Below are 21,426 nucleotides of genomic sequence, written 5' to 3' on the forward strand. Positions count from 1 at the left end.
TTGAAGGGGGCCTAGGTCGCCCCTGCGACATAGCATGCTAGTTTTGTTGTATTAGATGACCGTGAACTTACTGCGAATCGCCGCAGAGCCAGTCTCCCTCGTTCATGCGGAACTTTTTCGAGTGGCTCGATGAGCGAGGCTTGTCGCCGTATCTATCATCGTCGCTACGCATTATGATCACCGACGGCTTTTCTTTGCAGATTTATTTACAAACTGGTATTTAAACGGTGCAGAAAAGACTACTGAGACTGCTATAACTGACCCAGCTACAGCGTACTTACTAGAGGCTACCACAGAACACCTACCAGTAAACCCTACTTAGAGAAGAGAAACTGTACCTTTGACCAACACCTCCTGGATTTCCCGTGCCTGCCGGATACGCGCGAAACGCTGGTCAATTATGACGGCGCTGCCTACGTAGGAATAAAAGTCTTTGTACTTGGTTTTTGAGATTGGCAATTTTGGCGTTTGCTACTAATTTTAGAGGATGCTTTGTATTAAAAAGTTGCTTGCTGAACGACGGCGTCACTTACGTAGGGTTAATTATAAATACGCTTACGTCTTTTTAAAACTTTTTTACGTTACTTTTGTGGCATATAAACTTCAAAAACGTAAAAATTTATTGAAAGACATTCCTACTTGAGTGGCGCCACCACAGTAGTTCCAACGACCTCCGCTTTTCTAGTGACCGCCGATAATCCGGCAGGCACAGGAAATTTAGGAAGCGTTGCTTTGACAAAGCAACAAAAATAAGGATAGCGGTAGCGTACTGAACTAACTTATCCAACCTAGAGATGGCGCTGGTAGGCCTATCACCGAACACTTAATAATGTTCTGTAAAGTGCTTCACCCTCTAGTTCAGGATGATGGCGCTGTGTTTTTCAAAGCACTGGGTTTTAGGGACAGGAAGGGCAAAATAGACTTTAGGCAGGTAGAATTAACAAGAAGGAGGTTATTTGATTGGTGGCTAAAGTCAAGGCACAAGTGAAAATTAAACCCTTCACTTCAAAGTACCCGTCCAACTTAACTATTTAAAGGGAAAAAAAGATAAATCTAGTGGTTAGTTCACTAAATATTACGGCTAGGTAGCGTTAGCCGCAGCCCGATCTAAAGAGTACAGCCACATCCATCCATCCAAGAATACAGGAGGTCGCGCTAGAGATAACAAATAAATACAAATATCTGGGCTTATGGATAAGCAATGGGGCCGAGTACCTAAGGGAACACGACACATACGTGGCTAATAAATGTAACAGGAATGCAGCGGTAATGAAAAACAGGACACTGTGGAATTACAGTAGGTATGATGTTGTGAGAGGAATATGGAAAAGGATCATGGTTCCTGGTCTGACGTTCGGCAATGCGGTCTTGTGCATGAGATCAGAAGTTCAAGCAAGATTAGAAATTAAGCAACGTGGAATAGGTAGGCTTGCCTTAGGAGCTCACGGGAATACACCAAATCAGGGAGTACAAGGTGATATGGGATGGACGTCATTTGAGGGCAGGGAAGCTAGCAGCAAGATAAAATTTAAGAAGCGATTGAGAGAAACGGGGTAGGAGCGTTGGGCTAGGAAGGTTTTCAGCTACTTGTACATGAAGAATGTCGATACAAAATGGAGAAAGCGAACCAGGAAATACTTGGAAAACACTAGGTGGCCAAACCAAAAAGAATTATCGGTTAAGAAGAAGGTGAAGGAAGCTGAGACCGATATGTGAAGAATTGGCATGATTAAGAAGTCCGCACTAGAGATCTATCGAACTTTTAAGCAGTAAGTAGCCGAGGAAAGGATCTATGATAATACTCGGGGTAGTTCTCTACTGTTTGAGGCCAGGACGGGAGTATTGCGAACTAAGACACATCGGGCCAAATACGGAGGGGTACACACGGTATGCAGTGCGTGTGGAGAGGAAGAAGAAACTGCCGAACACTTGATAATGTTCTGTAAAGGGCTTCACCCTATAGTTCAGGATGATGGCGCAGAGTTTTTCAAAGCACTGGGGTTTAGGGACAGGGAGGGCGAAATAGACTTTAAGCGGGTAGACTTAACTAGAAGGAGGTTATCTGATTGGTGGCTAAAGTCAAGGCACGAGTGAAAATTAAACCATTCACTGCAAAGTACCCGTCGAACTTTACTGTTTAAAGGAAAAAAAACATAAATCTAGTGGTTAGTTCACTAAGTATTACGGCTAGAAGGCTTTAGCCGCCGCCCGATATAAAGGGTACAGCCACATCCATCCATCCATGAGCGCCGGTGAATGCATAAAAATGCATGGGTTGCCGTCGGTTAGAGAAGAGTTTCATCACGCATTAAGTAAATGTGACGGCTATCTTGAATCATTTTATTTCATGTGACTTTGAGAACCTTCTTTTACATTTTAGTTGACATTGCATTTCAGTTGACATTTCAGTGCATTATTTCTCAAATAGAATCGCAAATCAGGTACAAACACATGTATCAGCGTGCAAAACAAGAAAGAATGACGACGTTGACAGGTTGTAAAAAGCCTCCCGCGCTCGATCTCGAGCTTTCGAACAGCGACTGACGTTTGCCTGCTCCGAGGGTTTGGCCAAGAATTCAATAGTTGTGATTGATTTTATTTATTCTTTTTTTCGTAAGCGTTTCTATAGTGTCCTTATTGATTAGCGAGTGTATTTTCAGATAGTACGACCAGGCAGATGTCGTTTTCCTCACCTGGACCAGGGGCTTTCCTCTGGTCTGCTTCTCTTCCTTCGCAGGAATTGCCAGTGGACTTGTTTTTACGCAATGGCGTCTCATCCATTCCTGTCCCAGGTGAAAATTTCCTGTTGGTTTTCTGTTGGTTCCAGTATTGATGGTTTATTAGCACATTCCCCGTAGTTGATGGGACCAGTAGGTGATGGGACCAGTAGGTGATGGGACCAGTAGGTATTGGAACCAGTAGGTAATGGAACCAGTAGCTGATGGAACCAGTCACTGAAACCAGTATCCGAAACCAGCAGCTACTGGTTTCAGCTCAGGGTTGCATACATGCAACAAAATTGTTACTCACCGAGATGGAGGACGCCCCCAATCAACAAGGTGGTGCCCAAACGAACTCAAATGCATGTTTCTGCCCAATTTAGCAACTTTAGGGTTACAAGCACATAACTTTTATGGCTATCCAGATGGTTGTGCCATTCGATTAGTAAGTCAGTGCTTATTGTAACTTGCACGTTCTACATTCCTGTGCCAAGTTAACAGCATGCATTGGGCGTTAAACAAACAGCCTTAGTGTTTAAGAATTTATTGTGCTTGATCGTCAAACATCTGCTTGCGCACTTTCGATTTCAGGAGATCTTGGATCTTCTCAGCCAGGATCCTGGGCAGATTTTTTTCCGTGTCAGCAGTGTTGACGTCTTTCTGCTGTCCCCAGTGCTTGAGTGTTTCTACAAACAGACGAGTCGATTTTGAGCATTAGACAACAAAAAGTAGTGATTGCGGCAACGACAACTGCCACACCATAGAGGCAGAGCTTGGGTTTGAGCACTAAAGCTCCGACATCACTGGATTAGGAATGTGCATGACTTAGTTTCACAAGCTCCACAAAACCCAAGTTGTCCTGTTCGGCAGCTGATGGCAGTTAAATTTGGTGCACAGTTTCATGTGCAACAGATTGTCAGTTGAGCATAGGAGCCTACCATGCACCCCATCAAATTTAACCCAAACTCAGAGATATCTTTCCATATTTCCAGTACAAAGTGCAACTTCTGTTCACCCTATATACCAAAATTTTGTTTTGACAACTCGCAAAGCAAACAGCATGAATTTCACTCTTTCATTTTCGTTCATGCTGCCAGGCTGTGTAAAGATGACTTCCTGCATGCGCTGTGGAAAACTATTCATGCTAGTTGTACCTGACACAACAAGAAGTTTCTCCGGTGTCAGCGGCTGCTTGGGCTGCTCCCCCAATGCTCTCTTCCTGGAGCCAACGGTCCCTGTGACGCTCCTAGATGCAAGAACGTTGCTTCCCCATATAGCGTGGGCAGCATCCTTCACCACCAAGGTAGCCTTCTTGTTCCCAAATATTTTTTTTGCACACACACCACTTATTGTTACGCCTTTCGTCAAATGGAACTGTGAAAAAGCAAAATAATGGAGGAAAATCCCTACTGTAAGGAGCAATGAAACAAAAAATGCTGCATGTTACTTCTGCTAAACATACAACAAAACTAACAAATTGTTTAACCAATGCACCTGGCACAACACAACGATGTAGCACATGAATAGTATGTACAGTCTATCACACTTGTCTATGGTGCACAAGTGGTGTGCTGCAAATCAAATGCAGTAAAATGTTATTGGTTACTCTGTTAGAGACAATGCTTTTGAGCCTGTGCGGTTCATCTAGTATATTCAACTGCACATGAATGCAAGAAGTATCAGTGAAATTGAGTATCTGCTTTAGAATTTTGCCATATTTCATCCACACAGCACTGCTCAGGTGCTCAAGACAGGTGTGATCAGCACTGTACACCTTGCTATTGCTGATAATAAAAAAGAAAAACTGTGTGCTGGTCCCAACGGTATTCATACTTCTCTCAAAAAGTACACTGAGTAAAACTGAAGACTTGAGCATGCTAAAAAAATAAAAATGGTAAACATGCTGCAAGCAAGAAGCTTTAAGAAAGCTTTCGTAATTAACTATACCACCTAGATCTATAGAGTAGCTGTGACTACCAATAGAAAAAAAAACGGTTAAGCATGAAAAGCAGCTGCAGACAGTGACATTAAATTTCGAGCAAATTACTTACAGAGCCATCTTCCATATAAATGAAATCTCCATTTGGGCCTGCAAGAAAGATATCAGGTCCTTGTCATGGCACAAAAAAAAAAAAATTATTGTCAGAATATCTGAGGTGACATCTGAGCTGACCTGGATGTGTAGTGTTCTTTTCTCCACCAACAGTGCTTGTCCTTTCCTCTGGTTCTACAGCAGTAGATGAGCACGGTGCTACGCAACATTTAGAATTATTCAAAAATGGCTTATCTTGGTGCACAACTTGCTCTAATTGAAACAAAGTTTACTGTCTATGAAACCAGAGCTGTTACTTACGGAGAACACGTTCACTGCAGGCCATGTTGTCCATAATCAACAGATCTAAAGTTACAAAGATATAGTGACAGTAACTGTCACTCCAGTTTTGAAATGCAGGGAAGTATTATAAAAGAAGCAAAGTACTCACTTCCGACGAAGCTTTCTCCTTCATCTGTCTCAGAATGTGCTGTAATAAAAATGATTCAGGTGTAAAAGTTTAGATTTCAACCCCTCAAGCCTGTTAAATCTGGATGCTTTTGTTTAAAGCTTCATGCTAGTCAGAGCGTGCCTTAGAGCATTGGCTGCTTCTAAAAGCTACGATGAGGTGCACATCTCCAAGTCAATTCACTTCGGACTTTCAAACCAAAAATCACAATGTAACATAGCGATAAACCATACCAAGGAAAAATTTTGTTCGTTCGAGGTTTTCTCGATTGGCTACTCTGTTTTACAGTTCAAACTTTACTTTCATCTATCCACCTCCACTTTCAAAGAACCAACATCATTTCATTATCATGGCACTAGCATCTTCTATATTACATACTGACTGAAGCTGCCATCTTACTGCAGAACAGCTGAACTTACACTCCAAAGTTAATTCATGCTGTGTTTGGCGGGCACTTTTTCAAAACAAATAAAAAGTGCAGCACTCTTTGAACTCGTTCGGCAAGTTCATCAAGTAAAGCCAAATCTCTATAACCTTTACTTTGCACATACTACTGAGCGAGTTGCTTAGACAAAATATGAATAAATAAATAATAAAAAAGCTGACTTCATTAAACAGGTCAAAGTATGCTATATTACTGTCCCAGTGAAATATGGAACTGATGCATTTACTCAAGAGCATAGGTGTATGCAGTTCTTATGGGGAAACAAACCTGACAACATGCCCCGACTGCAAGGCACCCGGTCTTGTTCTACTGCAACTGCATGTACACAAAAAAAGGGTGCACAAGTTTTTATGTAGCACATGAGTTGTCATGTAATCATTATACATGGAGCTTTTGTCAAGTAAATAATGCAGAGCAAAAAGCATTCTTACGCTTGAAAAGCTTGCTTTCAAGGGATCTCTGCAGGCTTGCAACCTGCTGCTTTAGAAACTGGTTGTCGTGCTGCAGCTCCTCAGCACGCAATTTCCACATGTCTCTGTCCTTCTCAAGCTCTTTAACCACCAGCGCCTTCGTTCTCGCCTTCCACACGTCTTTCTTCTTCTTCATTTGAAGAATTTCACTTTTTGGGCACAATTCATCACTATCGGAGGACCCGCTGTCCGACGGAGTGTCTGTCCCTTTCCTTGGCTGAAATTTCATCATGCAAAAAATGACTTCATGAATTCACTAGGATGGCTTGGTGGGCTAGTTGGTATTGCATCTTGAAGGCTACTGTGCACAATAGACAGGAACAACAGAAGCAACACAAGTATCGGCGCTTCACTTTGTGCTTTCTTCTGTTGTCCCTGTCTATTTATTGTGCCCTAGCTGTAGCCTTCAAGGGTCTCATGAGGGTTTTGCTTTCAGTAAAAAAAAATGCTTCTTTTATAGTACAGTGCACTAATGAAGACCATGGCACACTTACCTGTGCTCTAGGTTTACGCCCAGAGTGCGCTTTTTCCAGATTCTTTTTAAGAATTTCGTCATACATGTTTTTTTTAGCATTTGCTCTGTCGTTCTTTTGTTTCTGAAAGAAGTCGAAAGCACAATTACAGATGATGATCAATGCAAGACCAGCAAGTTTTCAGCCGTTTCAAAATGTAGGCAGCATAAATAGCAACCTTTCTTTCAGCCTTTTTTCTTTTTGTTTGGGACTCCACGAGCTCATCAGGATCATCATCTGACGTCGTTTCTTGCATAGGTATTTTTGGTATCACCAACCTCTTGGCCCGCATTTTCGCGCGGGCGTCATCTTCGCTTTCTGTAAGAAATTACGACTATAAAATTGGAACCGTAACATTTCACATACCACACATACCTGCCAGCATCAAGACTTGCGTGTTGTACAAACCAGTGTTTGTGTCATCCACGGGGTCTCGCCAGTACGCGCTGTAAACAAAGCGGTTGTCGTAGTCGCTGGTGTCTTTGGGATCAAACTTCTCGATGTCATGCACGTGAATGACGTGTAACCGTTTGTCGTGATCGTCCAGGAAACGAACAACAGCGTACATGGTAGTACTGATGATTTAACAAAGCCTTAAATGGCATCACACACACACCAATCTCTGAAAAAAATGTAGCAGTCGCGTGTCGCGCACGTGTCGTGTCCATTAAAAATAACACCATAACAACTCCTAGCGGCAAGACTGGGCAATACCAATAACTGCGTGCGGAACAAAATAAATAAATAAATACACCTATAAACAAATAAAAAATGCTTTAAATAAGCTTATAAACAGGTGTAAAAACTGTTCATGTTATAAACAATGTATAAACTTACTAAGATATAATTAAATAGATATGTGTTTTTGAAATCCGGGTTGCAATCCAACTAATTCAACGCCGTACAAGCCAATCCAAGTCGTTTGATTGTGTGAGATCATGGAGAATGTGCGAGTCCGAGCGAACTATGAGCGAACTGTCGTGATTGTGCGCGTGAACACAACGTGTGGCTTCATTACTTAGAAGGTTTTCGGTGAGTTTGCAGTGCGATATTTGCGTGGATCCGCACTGAGGGAGTATGCCTCGTAGAAAGGAATACCTAAACCCAGGCAGCGCCTCCGCCATCCCGTATTCAACGAAAACATATCTCGAAAGATCAGCCTCGAGCGTGCAACAATCACGTCGTGGACTGCAGCAGGACACAAATGTCGCTGGCGGGTCGACTGCTCCGACAGCACTTCGCGTACTGACGCAACCTCCGCAGACTGATGTTGAAGGCGACTGTGACTCTGAATCGGCACATGAAGCGGCCCCAAGTGACGAGCCGCAGCCTTCCGTTGGCGCAGAAATGACAGACGAGCCACAGGGAGATTTAGGGAGCTTCTCTAGTGACGATTTGCTGGCACTGACTGTCAATTTTGTCCTCGAATTTGGCATCCCTTGGAAGGGAGTCGAAGCACTCCAAAAGTTGATAATGCACATACTTGAACGACATGATATACCAGTTACTAAATATCTTTTCAAGAAGAGTGTCGGGGCAGAAATAAAAGCCGCCCGGTTACACTTCTACTGTGAAAACTGTATGACGCTCCTTGCCGTAACAAGTGGCGACCTTGCAGCGCGGAATGCAGTGCGGGTAACGTGCACCGTATGCGGGCAACGTAACAGTGGGCCGCAGATGCTACGCGATGGCCACTTTTTCATAACCCTGCCCATCGCAAAGTTGCTGTCTTCGTTACTTGCCGAGAATGATGCGAGCACTGCACTCCACGAAAGACTGAATTCAATAAACGAGAGTATGTCTGTCGACAAAGATGAAATGACAGACATAATAGATGGCACCTTATACAGGGCACTTAGGCGCGAATTGACATCAAAAAATGATATCACTCTCACTGTTAACAGTGATGGAAGCGCCGTGTTCAAGTCATCGAAGTTTTCTGTGTGGCCCGTTCAAGTGATGGTGAATGAACTCCCAGTGTACATGAGGCAGAAAAATGTGCTTGTGTCTGCTCTGTGGTATGGCCAGAAACATCCCGACATGACTCTCCTACTGAACGCATTTGTTGAACAAATGGACGGTTTGTCGACCAGTGGGATCACATGGAAGGCAGGCAACGAAACTGTGCATTCCAAGGTAATTTTTTTTTAATTATTAAAGCTGCTTGAACAACACGACTTCAAGACATTCTAGTTGTAAATGCTGCACTGAGCTACAATGCATAGACGAGGCTACATTGTTGTGCCAGCTAATTTCTTCCAGTCATGATGAAATCCAGGCCACTTGGGCATAATGACACCATGGAGGATGGCACACTAGTTCATCTTTGTGTGTATTCTTTTCTAGTGCGACTTTATCTCTAAATACTGTCAATTATCTAAGTGTCAAAGTGGTATTTACTGCATTGTGTTTACTGTAACTGTTACAACTTACGGAGATCATGTCCCTTTATGCAAAAGCATGAAAAGTGCTTCTTCTGAATGGATTGTTATCAATTGAAAACTGTTAATAACATCACCCGATCTTTTCCTTGTCCTCAATGTCTACTGCAATAATTGACTTGTGTCTGGCAAAGAAAACAAGCCCTCTATCCATTTCCTTTTTGTTGTACTTCATTGCAGAGGGTAGTTAGGGCTAACAGCTTCCTTTTTTGTCCTTGCTCATGCAGGTGTACTGCTTCAGCTGCAGCGCTGATGCACCAGCACGGGCAGCCATGCAGCACCTAACCCAGTTTAATGGGTATTATGGCTGTGGATGGTGCTTGCATCCAGGGGCAGCTGTGAATGGTTAGTAAAGATGTCGCATTACTGCATAACATGGAGTCAGATTTCTGACTAGATATGTTGATCAGAGTTTCTCTCTTTTTTAGCAATTTTTATGTAAACATTCACCTTGTTTAATGTATCTGGGGTTGCCATTTCTCATCTCAGAGGCAAAAATGTGCTTTATGTCGTAGCGATTCTATGTTTCCAAATTCTGGCACATAGTATGTTTTTCTAAATGTGTTCTAGAAGTAAATTCTCAGAAATATCACTGAAAACAAGTGTGCCATTTACAATCAAGCTTAGCTGTGCGAGATTTTACAAACTTCTAAATTTGTGAGGTTCTCTGTTTTTTTTTCTTACTATTGCCAAACAGGAACTGTCAAGTATCCTGTGGACACTGTTTCACCTGACAGGACAGCAGAAGGCACAAAGGAAATCATGGCCAAGGCTGCTGAAGCTGGAAGACCAGTACAGGGAGCAAAAGGCATCACGCCTTTGATTAATCTTCAGCACTTTAATATAATCTGGGGCTTTACTCCAGATTATATGCATTGTGTGCTTCTAGGTGTGGCACGGCAGATGACGGAGGACTGGCTCTCTAATGTAGGCGAGGAATATTACATTGGGGCACCACAAACTGTGGCAGTATTAGATCAACGTTTGTGCTCTATAAAGCCGCATAGCTGTATGCCACGACTTCCCCGCTCAGTTTCTCTGAGAAAGTATTGGAAAGCCTCGGAGTGGCAGCAATGGCTACTGTATTTTTCATTGCCTTGTCTGGAAGGCCTGCTTCCACGGCAGTATCTTAAACATTTTGCATTGCTTGTGAAAGGTATTGCCCTTCTTCTGCAGGACACAGTGTCCCTCAGTGACATTTCTGTAAGCACAGACTGCTTGGTAAAGTTTGTTGTCGACATGCAGTTTCTCTATGGAGAAAAAAACATGACTTTCAATGTACATCAATTGTTGCACATGGCTCAGAGTGTTCTGAACCAAGGACCTCTTTGGGCACATTCATGTTTTGCTTTTGAGTCTAACATTGGCCAAATTAAGCAGCTGGTCACATCAGCAAAAGGTGCCCCACTGCAGATTGTAGAGCGCTTAATGATGGCCAGCAACTTCAGGTATCTAAAGGCTTCAGCTAGCCCTTGCACTCTGAAGTTTTTGACAAAAGCTGGCCCATCAAATAGTAAAGGTGGTTTACTGCTCAGCAAACCCCGAGCTGTGTCTGACCAGCTGCTTCACCTTGTGCAGGACCATGTTGGCAACATCGTTAGGGGCCGTGTCATGGAACATGACCGAGTGATTGTATCACCGGGTGTTCGGTTTCACAGTGAGCAGTACTCAAGGCCGAACAAAAGTGACAGCACTGTATTGCAAATATATTTGGGAACGTGCTTGAAGTTGAAGCACATTGTTTCTATTAGGGATTCGTCAGGAAATGTAAGGATTTTTGCACTGTCAAACAAATTCTTGTCACGTCGTGCATTTGGCACTGAGCACATAATGAAATCAGAGGATGCGAATTCCCAACAGCTAGTGGAGCTGTCTGCCAGTGTTGTCCCTTGCAACTATGTAGAGGTCAATAGAAAGTGTTTTTTTCAGAGAATTTCTTTGAAAATGCTCTCTGGTGGTTGTTAAAGGGACGCTTAAGAGCAACATTGAATTAGTTTCATCATTCTATAAAAAGGTCTCATCATATAAAAATCGCACCAATACCTTCTTATACCTACTTTTTGTACTTTTTGTCAGAAACACTTCACATCTGTAAAATTAGTTTTTTTTGTTCCTTGTGTGTTGTGGCTTTATTAATAATTCACTGCTCAAGCCACCTTCTAAATTACAATGATATGAGTAGAAACCTCAGATGTGTACACCGCATTGTCATTGCATGTCAAGCTGTTAAATGAATGGGCTGTTAAAAAGAACCTCCACATGTCAGTGAACTGCAGGTGTAGATGTTTGTGGATTGTGCAGTGAAACAGTTGTTTTTAGAGGAAGTGAGAAATGCCATTTTCAATTGATTTAGCTATTGCCAATTTGTGCAAATTCATGCTGTATACTGTCGAGTGCCTCTTGAATTACTAATAAACTTCATGATTGTGAGTATTGACAATTCTCATTGTTTAAGCCCAGCTTTAGCCCTGTCTCTGGGTGTAAACATTTTGTATTATAAAAAAAAGAAGAGAAAGTGTGCGCTGTTGTACAGTACAAGGTTTAATGTGCACTGGGTTGGTCAAATGTTCCCAGGCAGTGCTGTCATAAGATTACAAGCGTAGCAGCCTGGGAACGTTTGAGCACCCCTTTCTATTTGAACACACCTTGTGTGTTCAGGGTGCATGCAACTCTTCAAAATTCCTCCCTTTTTTCTCTGTATCCTTTGTACATGTATGTTTCCAAATTAAATAACAATAAAACCATTGAAATAAAAAAGAACATATTCGAAGCCTAAAAGTCTAGGAATTTGTCTATGAGCTGCTTCTTTGTGCTTAGGCAGCAGTGTAGATTCACCAAACTTCATTTCAGCACCAATATGCTTTGTTCTTCAGGGCATTAAAAATATGAAACACTGTTAATGAAGCGATAGACACCTACTGTGGCTTAGGTGCTGGCTCCCTTCTGGTGTTGCACTGTTTTCTTCACGACATTTTTTATTGTTCATTTCCCCACCTGTACGTCAACCTTGTCGTACATTGTCTCTTTCTCGACTTATCTCTCTGCTTCACTATGTCTCGTGCATTTATGCCACAAAATTGGTTTCCCCATCATGTGAGCAGCATGTTAAGTTAGTATACTCCAACGAAGCAAAGCCTAGTTTATGCTTAAAAAGTCTCCGCAGCTAATCTGAACATTTTTTGTGTGTAGTGAACTACTTCTTGTGGAATAAAGGCTTCACTATCACAAGCACTATGTTCATTATAATATAAACTTATTAGAACTAGTCAGAATGTTGAAATGCAGAGCACCCACAAAAATATTCTTTGGATATCTTCTTTAGTCCTTCGAAAACCCAAGACACTGCCTTGAATTCCCTTGACTTTTGTTTTTTGAAACCTGTATAAACAGTCTCTACGTCATATTTCTCTATACTACATCTTAATTGCTCAATGTATTGGCACACCACTTTCAAGTACAGTAAAGTCTTAGTTATAATCAGAAGATACAAGCCTCATGATTGAATGTTTCGGCTAGTTAGAGTTCTCAGGAAACCACGAAGTGGACCACCACTATAATCAGTTCAAGCAGCTGAGAACCGTCCGGTATTGCCTAATGGTCCCAGCAGCATCCCAGGGTGAAACCAGTAGCCTGCTTGAACCAGTACAGAAAACCAGCAAGCATCCTGCTGGTACCAGTAGAGCCAGCAGACAGGGTACTGGTCCCAGTAAAGAACCAGTAGGCACCCCACTGGAACCAGCAGAAAACCAGTAGGCACACTGCTGGAACCAGTACAACCAGCAGGTAGCTTGCTGGGACCATCAGCAAACCAGTAAGAACCAGTAGGCACTTTGCTGGAACCAGCAGAAAACCAGTAGGCACCCTGCTGGAACCAGTACAACCAGCAAGAAACCAGCAGATTAACTGCTGGTTCCATCAAAAACCAACAACTCCCAACAGAAAACCAGCAGGAAATTTTCACCTGGGGTGGCATTGGTTCCAAGCAACGATGGTATCATACAGATGAAGAATCCAAAAATTATTCAGACGGAGTTGAGAGCTGCTACAACTCACTACCAAAGCATCACAGAGGTCAGGCAGTTTGGCAAGGTTGGCATTCTTTGCTTCTCGTCTGACCAGCTCTGTGTTCGACACCTACTAAAATGCTCGGTATTCGTTACCAACCCGGTGAGCGCATTCATTCCACCTCACCTAGCTTGCGTCAAAGGCCTCGTTCGGGGTGTCGATGTCAACTTGACCCCAACTGAGATATTAGATATGTTTTCAGATGCAGGTGTGATAGCTATCTATAGATGTAGTCGAGTTGTGGACAAGAACAAGGTCCCAACGGAGTCCGTGATTGCTACATTTGCCGGGTAGAATCGCCCAACCGAAATCAAAGCGTGGCCTTTAATATAAAGAGTGGAGCCACTATCACCTCGTCCCCTACAGTGTATTAAATGTTGGCGTTATGGGCACACATTGAAAGGGTGCAGGTCAGTACCTAGATGCAGAATTTGTGGTGAGACGCACAACTCAAACGACTGTAAAGGTAATGAAGAAAAGTGCTGTCTTTGCCATGAAGCACACTGCGCTGATAACCCAAACTGCTCAGCCAAGGCTCGTGAAATCCAAATACTTGAAATTGTAGACAGAAGGCGATGCTCCCGAAAGGATGCCATTGCTGAAATCCAAGCCCAAACTCAAGGATATGCCGGAGCAGCTGCCCGCCATAACATAGCAATGGAAGCATCCTTTTCCCCATCAATTGCAGACATGATCGAGAAGGCTGTGGATAAGGCTATGCAACGCCTTGCTACCACCCTATGTGAGTCGCTGTCGCACATTGTGAATAACCGAATCGCACAAGTCTATGGAGCACAGATAGATATAAGTACGGCTGTAAAAAATGCTGAGTCTGCACACCCGACAAGTGAGGCAGAATCTGAGATAACTCCATCAGATGCCCAGTCTGCAGAGCCCTCTGGAGAAGGCGTTCAGAGGCAAAGCGAGGGTGCACAGGAAAATTCTCAGGACACACAAGATATGGACATAGATCTCAAATGCCTAAAGCGTTCTAGATCCCCTGCATTGAAAAAACCTAGCTCGCCGAAACATGTAAAAAGCAAGAAATACCAGAAAGACAACCTTTCAAAAACCGATTTTCTAAAAGAAAGTATTTTAGATAAGGTGATTGTCAAAACCATTTTAACGAAATCATTGGGTCTCTTAAAATTATACATTAGAATTGCCGATCTCTTCACTCAGCCATAACAGATCTGTTATACCTGTCTTCCAAATTCGATCCGGCTATTATTGCATTACAAGAAACTTGGCTATCCACACATCATGTATTTCACCTACCCAACTTCCAAACCTTCCGTCTAGACCGTCCATCCAAAGGTGGAGGATTAGCTTTCTTTATAAACAATAAAATTAGTTTCAAAGTCAAAAACTCATACAAATGTATGTCTTCTGAATGCGAAATTTTCGCGTTAGGTATTACCTTGCCAGGATACTTGCCTTTCTCGCTAATAAACGTCTACTTTCCTGTAGGCGTTCAAGACACGATACTTTTAGATATGGCTGCTAATTCAGGCTGTAAAGAAAAAATTATAGTTGGTGACTTCAACTCTCACCATACTTGCTGGGGTTTTAGAACAGATCAGTGTGGACAACGGTTGTGGGACTGGTCGGTAGACAACAACTTATTGTGCCTTAACGCTAGAACTCCCACATTTACTTGAGGTCATTCACGCTCCGCCTTAGATTTAAGCTTTGTAAGCTCGGCCATTGCTAGTACATGGTGGACAGCCCTTGATTGCGCCTCCAACAGTGACCACTTTCCAATAATGTTCGAGAACGCTTGCCCCGTCAAACCATCATGCTTCCATGCCCGAACCTATATAAATTATGCAAAATTTCAACACGACCTAAAAACTGCTTTAGACGCTCCTTCTCAGGATGGAGATGACACTAAAGCTATGAAAATAAGCGCAGTAGTTAAAAGGGCATACAAAAACGCTGAATTTACTGTTAAATCAGCTAAGAGAATACCCTATAGCCCCTGGTGGAATTCCAACTGTTCACGAGATCACAGACGAAGACAGGCAGCTTGGAAGAAGCTAATACATAATCAGTCCCCTAAGAACTGGTCAGATTATAAATTTCTTGCCACTGTATTTAAACACACGGTGGCCCAAGCTAAAGAAGATTATGATAAAAGACATTTCGATTTTCTCTCGAAATCCAAAAATAAGAAAGCTTTATTTCAATATATGCGATCTCGCAAAATCCTGTTGTCTACATTAAATACTGATTATGAAAAACTATCATTGGAAGAAACGAAGAACTCTTTAGAGTCAATTGGCAGAGGTCTAGAAATTAGATTTTCTTCAATTATGGCTTTCAACTGGCAAAAGTCTAGCATAAGCACTGACTTCGAAAACGTAACGCTGTCTGAAGCATCAAAAGTCATTCGAGATCTACCATCGTCAGCTCCTGGTCCAGATGGAATCACAGTTCCTATGATTAAAATTTTATTCAAGCTATCCCCCGGCGACGTCCTCAATCTTATAAACTACTCTTTAAAGAATGCCTGGATACCGCATGACTGGAAAATATCTAAGGTAATCCCATTAATAAAAAAGCAAGGATTAGGTTTTACCATAAAAAATATCGGACCCATCTCGCTAACTCCGAACATGGTGAAACTCATAGAGAGAGTTCTAAAGGGCCGAATAAACTCCTGGATGACGAATAAGGTCATATTAAAGCCAAATCAAATTGGTTTTCGTTCTGAATGCTCAATTTGGTGCGCCCATGCGGATTTAGAGAGGCGAATACAGCTTGCTCGTAAAAGGAAACAGTACGCCGCATTAGTAACTCTCGACATAGCTAAAGCGTACGACAATGTCGAGCACTCTATTCTACTGACCACTTTGCAGAGTCTAAAGTTTCCTCAGTATATTACTGAGTGGATAGCAGAATTCCTAAAATCAAGGGAATTGTATTGCGTGAAGGATGGCTGTTGTTCGCATAAATTCAAACAGAAACGTGGTGTTCCCCAAGGGTCCGTCCTATCTCCAGCATTATTCAATATACTGATGAGCTACATTTATGCAGATGATATCGCGTTCTTCGCTGCAGAGAGCGACATTTACTCACTACATCAAAAACTGCAAAGATATAATAATACACTAGAAATTTGGTTGCAATCCATTTCATTGTCATTGAACATCAGTAAAAGTGCGCTCTTGGTGTTTCCTATAGCAGATACAGTTTCAATTCCTGTATTGTATAATCGGGAACCTATTCCACAAGTTGATTCAGTCAAGTACTTAGGAATGATTTATAATGAAAAGCTAAATTGGAGCCCACACATTGAATATATAACAGCAAAGGCACAACGGGCGTTAGGTTTATTACGCAGGTTAAGCAACAGAAAATACGGGCTGCACAGACACACGATGTTAATGATATATAAAATGTATGTGCAACCAATATTGGAATTTGGGTGTGTATTATTCTCGGGGGCCGCTGGTTATAAAAATTAAACCGCTAGTAATGTTAGAGCGAGAAGCCCTGCGAATATGCCTGGGACTTCCCAGGTTCGTGGCGAATAATGTATTGTATCAAGAAGCACGGTATTGTATCAAGAAGCACAAGAAACACTCCTCTGTCGATTCCACATTCTAACAGTTCAAACCTTCTTAAAGTTCTACAGTTTACCGGCGCGAAGATCAGAGTACGCATTTATCAGCGACCTTGACTCTTTCTTTCTTGCACATTGGCCTCGATTTCATACCCCTCAGATAATTTTCGTTAAAAAGAAACTGGATTGCATAAATGTAGACATTAGCACAGTAATTGAAACTAATTCCTCAACCATCAACATTAGAATAGAGTACGATGAAGTCTTCCCCCCACAAGCCAAGTTGCAATCTCTTAGATTTTTGACCACTACATTAAACGATTACTTGGTACATGCACAAACAAAAATGTAATAGCTACAGATGCTTCTGTCAACAATGAAAAGGCAGGCGTAGGAATTGCGTCTGATTTCCTCGGCTGGTCTTTTTCAGTAAGGCTACCAGATTTCACTCCCATATTTGAAGCCGAGCTAGTAGCTATTATTTTAGCTCTTCGTAAAATTCCTACGACCGAGACCAGTGCAATCATCCTAACAGACTCACTTTCGGTGTGTGCAGCTCTGACAACCTCTGAACAATCTCATGCCCTAGCAGCGTTCCACACATTAGCACCGCCGCATTTAAAACTCCTCAAATTAGTGTGGGTCCCAGGTCACTGCGGATTACAATTAAATGAATTGGCAGATGCTTTGGCACGAGCATCACTCGATGGACCAGTAATTTCAGTACTTCCAGAGTTAGAATACTTATCAGGGGTTAGATATAGGAAATTCGCTATTTTTACAGATAGTTTAGGAAATATCACACAATGGACAGATTATCAGCACCTCAAATTTCCATGGAAAGCCCAGTGGAGTCCTTCAAAAAAACTTGAAATTATAATCTCCAGATTTCGGTGCCGTGTCCCCCCATTAAATTTTTATTTACACAGAGCTGGTCTGACACTTTCCCCCCTTTGTCCGTTCTGCAAAGAATCAGAATTTATTGAACATTATTTTGGCTCATGTCGTAACTATGCATTAATTAGGAAACGACTTTTAGATATTCCATTTGCAAAGCTAGGTTTAAATTTAACCACAGAAAATGTTTTAAGTTTTGGTGCCTCTGTTTTGGGAAAGTGCCACAGAGATGCATTCGGTGCGGTGTGTAATTTTATTCAAGACTCTAAACGTTTTTCAACATAAAGCCCACGTTAACAGATACCCCCCAAAAAAAACGGGTCGAAAAGTAATTTTCAATTCTGGATAAATCCATGACATACCAAATTAATTGGGTTTGGCAAAACCAGCTGTCTGGTCGGCTCCTAAAATCAAGTTGTAGCTATTAGTGTCTACTTTGTTGTTGATTCTTTTTTCTCACTATCTAAATCTTTGGTTTCTTTCATTTTTTTTTTTAACATACTGTCTTCACTATACAACTCCCCCAACCCCCCCCCCTCCCCCCTTTTTTTTTCGTTGTAAGCAATAATGCAGTTATCGTCCATATGAGACTATATGTTCTCTTGGCCAATCCCCTTGAGTGGGTATGAGCCATGGATTAGAGGATACAAACAAACAAAGCGCTGGCCACAAAATGTTTATTTAACTCATGATACCAGCTATATGTGTATACAATGGTAGACTTGTTGCCGTTGGATTACACTCAGCTTGCTTGCATTTATTGTCTGGGCAAGAAAGGGCAAGGACTATGACACTTGACAGTGTCCGTGGCATGGCGCGCATAGAAAACAACCCAATACAGTAAATTTTGTGCATAAATACTTTCGTCTCAAATGGCAAATGTAGATCGCAGGTACATGAACAATCAATTAAAGACACTCTGCCATTGTTTTGAAACGAAACAGCACTTAGAATAACTTATTCAACGCTAATTCTTCACACAATGGGTGTTCTTCACACAATGGGCCCACGTGCACGCACAGGCCGAGGGCGTCCACCAGGGAGCGGGTCCCTTGGGCGCAGAGTCCCGGCATAAACAGCCACAGAGTGGACCTTCTTGACTTCAAGCGGCCAGACTAAACACCGAGCTACGGCATCGGACAGATGGTCTACGCACGACGCCTTCAACTCGGCAACTTCATCAGCTCCGACAACAAGCTGTACGCTACGATAGTTATAGCGCGAGACCGAAACGACGACGCAGAGACAAGAAGGACTTCTTGTCTCTGTGTCGTCGTTTTGGTCTCGCGCTATAAATATCGTTATGCCATACCAACTAGCCCAAGCTGCCACACTTCTAATGTACGCTACGGCTTGACTATTTCGCGTAACAGCCTCATGTCAAATTTAACTGTTTTTCTCTATTCGTTGAGTCCTGTTCTGTCTGTAAATGTGTCTTATGCGTGTTTGTCCATCTGCGCGCTGCGTTATTCTTTCTGGAGCAAATCCTGAACCCACGTTATCACACGCACGTTGGCTCAAAGAGCCCAGAGTCCTGGAGAAACATTTACCACCTACATAGAGGAGGTTCTGATGCTCTGCAAGATCATAGACCCGCATATGTCTGAAGAGGACATGGTCGGACACCTTCTGAAGCAGAGGACACCTACAATTTTTTGAAAGGCAGGGAAGACCTCACTTCCGTCTTCGCCGTCCAACGTCTCTGCCGTACTTTCGAGAAGCTGAGGACCCGTCGTATTGTCCCGAAATTCGGTAGGCTGGCAAATGTAACAACGATCGCCAGCGTCAATGTTAGCCCGCCTGCCGACCTTGCCGCTATTATCAGGGCAATAGTGCGCGAAGAACTACAGCGACAAGACACACTGGTCGACGACACCATCAATCATCTGCCTACCTGTTCATCCTACTACCTAGCGTCGTTCGCTACTCTGCCACCATCTGTATGTGTGACGGACGTTAGCAAAGCTAGAAATTCCTGGCCACACCGAAACTCATTCGCGCCTGACCAGCGGTATGGCCGACGCCTTCGTCCCGGCCCCACTCCACAAAGGCGGGCAGTTACCGTTCAGCAAGCTCCTCCACTCCGTTCGGGTAGTGGTTCGGTGATCGACCCCTACCCGTCTGCTACAACTATGGGGTCGAAGGCCACATTGCCAGGTACTGCAACTACCGACAGCCGCCGAGGTACGACCGCCCACCGAGATCCCACCTGTGCGGCTTTGCACGAGAACCAGCGTTCCCTGGAAGCACATCTCACGAGATACTAAGGCCACTGCGAAACCGTTCTCCGCCCTCTGACTGTGGTCTGACACTCTCCGCCAGCCCCTCGCTCTAATAGGTTGCCGTTTCCAAGGCGCCGCTACCCTTCGCCGCCTCCGGGAAACTAGTCGGCCCGACCGTTGGAGGTGAGGTCGCTGGATAGTATTCGATTTCGACAGAAATGCCTCCTGTAATTTCCATGTTTACTAATAACGTTCGTGTGATAATCGACGGTCTCAACAATGGCCTCTGTGGGCCCAGGTGCAACTATATCAGTGATGAGTCTAGCATTAAATTCCTTCTTGGACGAAAGGTTATGTTCTGTTGGGACCGTGCTGATACGTTTCGTGGAGTGAGCAGAGATGTCTTACAACCTGTTTGGTATCTGCACAGTGACTGTTAGTTTGGGAGGCCAGAATTTTATTTGATTTTGCTGTTCTCTTTCATTCAACGCATGATGTAATTCTAGGACTCAATTTCCCGAGTTTTTGTAGTGCCACTGCCGATTGCCGCACAGGGTAGATTGCAGTTGGTTCACATGTTCCAGTAGCATTTATGGAAAGCCCGCCCTGTATGGGAAACACCCTTTTCGTGCCCATGGACACAACTGTACCACCCTTGTCTGCCAAATGTGTTCCTGTTGTCAGTTCCCCTTCAACCGGGACGACATTTGATGCCACCGTAGAGCCCATTCACCTCAGCTGCATCAAGAAAAAAGTTATCATACCCTATTGTACGTTGTCGGTTGTGCAAGGGCATACTGGTTTGTGGGTGATCAACGGCTCCAGTGAACCTTTGGTACTGCCAGAGAGTCTACAACTTGCTAAGATCCGTCAACATCAAGTGTTCTCCCTTGCCATCCTTGCAGAGAGCAGCGATTCTCCGGATAAGCCCGATTCCGATCATCTGCACGCCAGGGACACCTCCATAATGACAATGATTAACAAGTCTCTTAGCACCAACGAGCGTGATTACCTGGCGAGTATTCTGCGCAAACATGCTGGTCTTTTCCATTTCGCACAGCTGCAGCCTCCACTGTCATTCCTTGCTTCTCATGTAAAGCACCGCATAGATATGGCACACCACAGACCTCTCCGACAAAAACCATACCGGGTATCACCTTCGGAACGCGCAGTGATAAATGAACAGGTTGGCGAGATGCTAAAGAAGAATGTGATTCAGGAATCACACAGTCCGTGGGCCGCACCTGTAATATTGGTCAAGAATAAAAAAATGGAACATGGCGATTTTGCGTTTACTACCGTCGTCTCAACGCCATCACAAAGAAGGACGTATATCCTCTACCACGTATATGATGCTATTGACAGTCTTTCATCAGCCTCCCACTATTCGTCATGTCATACATTCATCATTACAGTTAGTTGATTTGAGGTCAGGGTACTGGCAAATTCCAATGCACGAGAAAGAGAGAGAAAACGGCATTTGTTACATCAGATGAACTTTTTGAATTCAATGTGATGCCATTCGGACTATGCAATGCGCCAGCAACTTTTGAGCGCTTCATCGACAACATTCTGCGTGGTTTGA

General features: G+C 43.2%; 3 protein-coding genes across 4 annotated transcripts in view; 1 reads left to right on the forward strand and 2 right to left on the reverse strand.

Annotated features, from left to right (window-relative positions):
• LOC119181461 (zinc finger Ran-binding domain-containing protein 2) overlaps positions 1-351 on the reverse strand; it is a 57,165-nt gene extending 56,814 nt beyond the window's left edge. The window contains exon 1 of one of the 2 annotated variants that reach the window (XM_075874874.1): positions 72-351. In XM_075874874.1, the coding sequence (XP_075730989.1) occupies positions 72-172 (101 nt within the window). In that variant the 5' untranslated portion in view covers positions 173-351. The remainder of the gene's footprint in view (positions 1-71) is intronic. The other variant, XM_037432717.2, reaches the window with a different exon arrangement.
• Positions 352-3,248: 2,897 nt separating this feature from the next.
• Positions 3,249-7,355, reverse strand: LOC119185840 (BEN domain-containing protein 5-like). The gene is made up of 11 exons (XM_075874875.1): positions 7,024-7,355; positions 6,827-6,966; positions 6,631-6,732; positions 6,098-6,353; positions 5,934-5,981; positions 5,204-5,242; positions 5,074-5,118; positions 4,894-4,971; positions 4,772-4,809; positions 3,875-4,094; positions 3,249-3,406 (listed from the first exon to the last, which is right to left on the reverse strand). Exons 1-11 carry the CDS (start codon positions 7,214-7,216, stop codon positions 3,264-3,266), a joined length of 1,302 nt encoding a protein of 433 aa, XP_075730990.1. The 5' UTR covers positions 7,217-7,355; the 3' UTR covers positions 3,249-3,263.
• A 132-nt stretch (positions 7,356-7,487) lies between these two features.
• Positions 7,488-11,120, forward strand: LOC119169117 (uncharacterized). The gene is made up of 3 exons (XM_037420220.2): positions 7,488-8,784; positions 9,317-9,434; positions 9,787-11,120. The coding sequence occupies exons 1-3, from the start codon at positions 7,726-7,728 to the stop codon at positions 11,052-11,054; spliced, it is 2,445 nt and encodes an 814-aa protein (XP_037276117.1). The 5' UTR covers positions 7,488-7,725; the 3' UTR covers positions 11,055-11,120.
• Positions 11,121-21,426: the final 10,306 nt, after the last annotated feature.

The sequence above is a fragment of the Rhipicephalus microplus genome, chromosome 10, assembly GCF_043290135.1.
Source record: "Rhipicephalus microplus isolate Deutch F79 chromosome 10, USDA_Rmic, whole genome shotgun sequence".
Taxonomy (NCBI): domain Eukaryota; kingdom Metazoa; phylum Arthropoda; class Arachnida; order Ixodida; family Ixodidae; genus Rhipicephalus; species Rhipicephalus microplus.

What these genes read in the sequence shown, in the direction of transcription:
- LOC119185840 (XM_075874875.1), bottom strand. Translation starts at nt 7,216, where the DNA reads ATGTACGCTGTTGTTCGTTTCCTGGACGATCACGACAAACGGTTACAC. An exon ending in TGAAAGCAAGCTTTTCAAGC is followed by an intron (nt 5,982 to 6,097) that starts GTAAGAATGCTT and finishes GTGTACATGCAG; the next exon opens with TTGCAGTAGAACAAGACCGG. An exon ending in CTGCAGTGAACGTGTTCTCC is followed by an intron (nt 4,972 to 5,073) that starts GTAAGTAACAGC and finishes AATGTTGCGTAG; the next exon opens with CACCGTGCTCATCTACTGCT.
- LOC119169117 (XM_037420220.2), top strand. Translation starts at nt 7,726, where the DNA reads ATGCCTCGTAGAAAGGAATACCTAAACCCAGGCAGCGCCTCCGCCATC. An exon ending in ACGAAACTGTGCATTCCAAG is followed by an intron (nt 8,785 to 9,316) that starts GTAATTTTTTTT and finishes TTGCTCATGCAG; the next exon opens with GTGTACTGCTTCAGCTGCAG. An exon ending in TCCAGGGGCAGCTGTGAATG is followed by an intron (nt 9,435 to 9,786) that starts GTTAGTAAAGAT and finishes ATTGCCAAACAG; the next exon opens with GAACTGTCAAGTATCCTGTG.